At 36.7% G+C, this 4,801-nt stretch overlaps 1 protein-coding gene across 1 annotated transcript; it reads right to left on the bottom strand.

The window, feature by feature from the left end:
• Positions 1–324: 324 nt before the first annotated feature.
• Positions 325–4,210, bottom strand: LOC133226913 (follitropin subunit beta). The gene is made up of 3 exons (XM_061381002.1): positions 4,136–4,210; positions 3,335–3,499; positions 325–1,765 (listed from the first exon to the last, which is right to left on the bottom strand). Exons 2-3 carry the CDS (start codon positions 3,491–3,493, stop codon positions 1,535–1,537), a joined length of 390 nt encoding a protein of 129 aa, XP_061236986.1. The 5' UTR covers positions 3,494–3,499; positions 4,136–4,210; the 3' UTR covers positions 325–1,534.
• Between the last annotated feature and the right edge of the window lie 591 nt (positions 4,211–4,801).

Here is a 4,801-nt window from a genome sequence, read left to right as displayed (position 1 = left end):
ACATCCTTGGCCTTCAATTTTTCATCTCAAAAATCCAAAGAATGAGCTTTCTTGGACTTTCCAGCGTCCCCATCCACTCTGTGATTCTCCCTTTGGTTTCCCCCCACCCCCACTGTATCAGAAAAAGAGTTCAAAAAGTGACCCAAAATTTAAACGAGGAAATACTTTTAGAAATGTAACAAAATTAATATTTCCAAAGGTCAGTACAAGTAAATATTGTAGAAGCACTAGGGATTTTTTGGTAAGATTTATTTTATTACCATCATAAACATACAGACATTTTAGTCATCTGCTTACATGTGAAAAAAAATCCAAACCTATGACTCTGGTGGCTAGCATCTTTATTTAAAAAAATAGGATTTAAATAAATTAGTTAATATGAGTATGAAACAAGTACATAACTGAGAGGTAACATCTCGAAATCAACTCATGAAATAGTCTCAATATTTATCCTCTTGAAAGAAACAGATCTGGGAGAACATGGATAGACAAAAAAGAGTACTGACACAGAGAGAACTTTAGAAAACAGCAGTGAGTTTTTTTTTGTTATGGCTAATCTTTCTAAAAGAGCATTTTCTTTACATAAATGTATTTGAAGATAAGATAAATGCACTTATTAAGTTGTCAAAATTGCTTTCAAACCTGCTCTCAAATCCACCTCTTTCCAAAGGAGTAGATCCTACATTCAAGGTCAGGGTGATATAGTTCTCTGTACTTTCCAAAGGGGGTTTTGCAGGACCCTGACAGCATTTGTTCCATTTATTTAAATGATGGAATAGATGTGGCTAGTTTCCACAAGTCCATATTAACATTTCTTGCTTTTGCCTTTAACTAAAGGACTCGGCAGTAATAGCTTGGAAATCCTGAGCTTGGTAACTGCCACCTGCCTGAATGATTCAGAGAGTTTTATCCTGTCTCCATCCTCCATGTGCCAGAGGAGGAGAGGCGAGACAGAACTGAAGCTGATGCCCCGCTTCTGTGGAGCGCAGCCTCATCAGATAGCCTCTAACATCCTCTCTCAGTGTTCTCCGATCCCTAACTTTCTGATCTTACTTTCTTTAAGGAAGCCATTATTGAGTTTCTTACTAAATTCTATGTGGAGTGTTAGGCTTTGAGGCTACAATCATGAAGAAGAGGTTGGCCCTGCTCTTGAGGGCTCTTGAGTCTGGTAGGAGAATGCTGCATTTAGGACTTTCACCTACTTTTAGCTGATTTCCTTCCCGGGGGACCGTATCCCTAGCTTTTAGAGGAAGGGATTGCCTGAGAGGATTTCTAAGATTATTAAATGGGAAAGCACCCTCGTGTCTGTAAGTTAAGTGAGAGTGAATAAGACTTATGGAACCAGATGTAGAATACAGGTCTGAGTGGTGACAGGCCCCAGCCCTCTCCATTCCTGGAGCTCCCCTTCTCAGGAGAGCAGAGATCAGTAGGGTCTCCCGTGGTGGTCTGCAGCCTAGGCACATGTACACACAGACATCTTGGATGTTTTGGTCCTTTAGGATAAGGGTAGGCAGCTCAAAGCATCCGCTGCTCTTTATTCTTTGATTTCCCTGAAGGAGCAGTAGCTGGGCCCCAGGCCTCGCACGGTGCAGTCAGTGCTGTCGCTGTCACACTTGCCACAGTGACATTCAGTGGCTACTGGGTACGTGTACAGGGAGTCTGCATGGTGAGCACAGCCAGGCACTTTCACCGTCTCGTAGACCAGCTCCTTGAAGGTACATGTTTTCTGAATGTTGGGCCTTGCTGGGTCCCTGTACACCAAGTCCTGAGTGGTTTAGGAGACAGAGAGAGAGACAGATGAGTTACAGTAGTCTGGAAGTTTCTGTTTAGCTTAATCAAAGTGAGACAGGGATTGAATACTGCTTGCTCTAATATTTACACTTTAAAATTCTTTTATGAAATTCCTAATCAAGGAAAGATATCTCATAAATGACCCGCTATACCATGTTTCCTGATTATTCTACAGATGTTTCAGAAAATATAAGTTCTTTTATTACTCCTTGTGTCTTTGTCAAAATGTTAATTATTTTTTCAACTATCAAGAAATTTGAATTTCAATAAAGGAAAATGATTAAAAGAGAAATTGACAAATTTTAATTTCACTTTTTTACTTAGTTGAAAGCTGTATTAATGACAACTTGAACTACGAATCAGTGAAGTTTAATTCCTCAGAAATTTTTTCCAAATGCATTGTCCCTGAGTGTTTATAAAAAGTCAAAAAGTATATAATGTGGAATGATAATGCTTAGATTAGCCTGACTATGAAAGCTTATGTAAGATTTTAAATATTTCGCTGTCTTGTAGACATTTCTCCACCTCGAAGGCTATATATTTTGCACAAGTCACAGTTTCTTATGTACATGGTTTGTACTTAAGAACTTTAATCCTTGCAGAATAGGTTTTTTTGTAGCACTTTATAGTAAAAAAAAAAAAAAATATATATATATATATATATATATATATATATATATATTTGCACTGAGGGAAAAGTTGTTACTTCTGTTTAAGTTATTTCAATATCATGCCACTAAGTCTATATCCCAAGAAGATGTGATAAGTGGATTTTGGTCAAACTCATTTACCACCCCATAAAGTATATTTCATTAAAAAGTTGGTATTTCAATTTCAGCTTATTGAATGAAATTCTGCATAGATAGCCAGGTGTTACAGGGGAAAAAAGAGAAAGTAGAAACTGCCCCTGGGATTAATTCAAAGAAGCTGTGTGAATACAAACTGTTTTTTGCCTCCGTGCCTTGATTTTCTCAACAGTATAAAGAACTGTGTGGGTTTACAAATTCATTTTGGTTATAACAGTCTGCAAGGATTGATTGTGTTCTCAGGCTGCTTGTTGGTATTTGCATTCAGCAGGCCAATAAGACAATTTTTATAATGTGGCTATGCTTTTATATGGCTTGCAAACATATTTTGGTACTGTCTCTGTTGTAAAGATGTGGCCTCAATTACAGAAATTGGCTTTTGGGGACTATTGTGGCTGTTCTATTATTAAATGCATGTTTATGTTTTTAATCTCTCTATATGTAAAATCTATCATAGAACTATTTTTTGAAATAATTAAAAATGAAAAAATTTTAAAATAGAGTAGCATATTACTAAATTGATCAGATCAAACCTGACTCTTTACATTTACTGTAATCAAATCTGAGCCCAAACATTTAGTTTATATCATGGTAAAAAAGCCAGTCATAAAACAGTATTGGCTAAAGGACTCATGGCTATTCCATGGGAAACTTAAAATATTGACAAGTGGGAATCAATGAAGCCTGCCTTGTCCAGACCCTCAGCACCCTCACTTCCAGCAAAGCAAAGTGCCTACCCGGGTGTAGCAGTAGCCTGCACACCACGTGGTGTTGATGTTTATGCAGAAGCCACATTCCTCTTTCTCCACCGTGATGGTGATGTTGGTCAGCTCGCAGCTTCTGCAGCAGATTGCTCTCCAGCAACAGAAAAGGAAGCAGAACTGGACGGACTTCATCCTGGGCTGAGAAACAAACAATTAAGGCTTGTGAGAAACTGAGAAACCAAAGAATTATAATCGTTTATATATTCTGACCAAACCAAAAATAATTTTTCTATCCATCGTCTCTTATCATATTTTGCTCCAGCAATGTTTTTTCCTTCCTTTTCCTTTGCTTTACTTGTTTCTTGAACAAGCATTTCTAATTATGCTCCTCAATTTTTTGTTGTTGTTGTTAAAGTAGAAACATATTACAGATCAAAACTCCAATATAATGATTGAAGCAGAGCAGTGTTTGGTTTAGAACATTACTGCTGTCTATTTTAGAGTGATTACTCTGAAGCAAGCAATCATGATCATTGTATTTGTCCCTTTATTACCATTTAAAAGACTAAAAAGAAACTTCTGTATTACAAAATTAGTTCATCATTTTTAGCATCTCATAAATATTATCATTTGCTTTTGCCCCCCTTTGTTTAAAATGAGACTATTTCAGAGGCCAGATGAATTGATCTATATCAAGTCAATTGCTTGCTAACATTGATTACAGTGTATTTAAGAAGCCAGGTTGACAAGCACAGATTCCCTATACAATAGAATTTAAAAAGCTCTAAATTTGTTCTCTAGATCCTTAAAAATCTGCGAATTGAAGTAACTCACCACTTGATAACTGTAGATGCTGAGACTTTTCCGTAGACAGCTGCCTTGTCTGGGGAAAGCTGTAGCTGAGTCTAGTCTCAGTTCACCTTTTATACAAAATTGTGTGAAACTAAACTAAACCTTGTGGATTTGTTGGGTATTAGTAAGAGCAATGTTAGCTTGAAGCTTGCTGTAAGTGAATCAGTGTTTGGATAGACAGGGAGATCAAGCCTTACTAAAGTAGTCTAAACGCAGTAGATCAGGACAAATAATGTTACCAGAGATGATTTTGTACAGATTAAATTTGATATAGTAGAACACCCACTCCTTTACCTTGTCAAATTAAATTTGACTTTGGGTTTTTCTTTTGTACCTTTAACTTGGGGAATTCAGAATTCTTTTCAAGTATTGCCTTGGCTCTGTTGAGGTGTATCAAAAAGATATGGTTAATAAATTACTCTGAAGGTAGTTTGAAAACTAGCAGGGAAAAAACAAATAGAAAGTCTTTCATGATCTGACTCCTGTCTAAAATATAGACTGTATTCCTCTTTACATCCAGATCCTCTAATTTCAAATGTTATTCTTTGATGCTTTACTTGTAATTCTTTAAATGTTCTGCTGATTCATTTCTCTAGCTCTTTGCATATGCAATGTTCATCTTGCCTGAAATGTCCTTGCTTACCCCCT

Source organism: Bos javanicus, chromosome 15, assembly GCF_032452875.1.
Source record: "Bos javanicus breed banteng chromosome 15, ARS-OSU_banteng_1.0, whole genome shotgun sequence".
Lineage (NCBI taxonomy): Eukaryota > Metazoa > Chordata > Mammalia > Artiodactyla > Bovidae > Bos > Bos javanicus.
The sequence above is the reverse complement of the archived record's forward strand: the minus strand, read 5'-3'. Positions and strand labels throughout refer to the sequence as shown.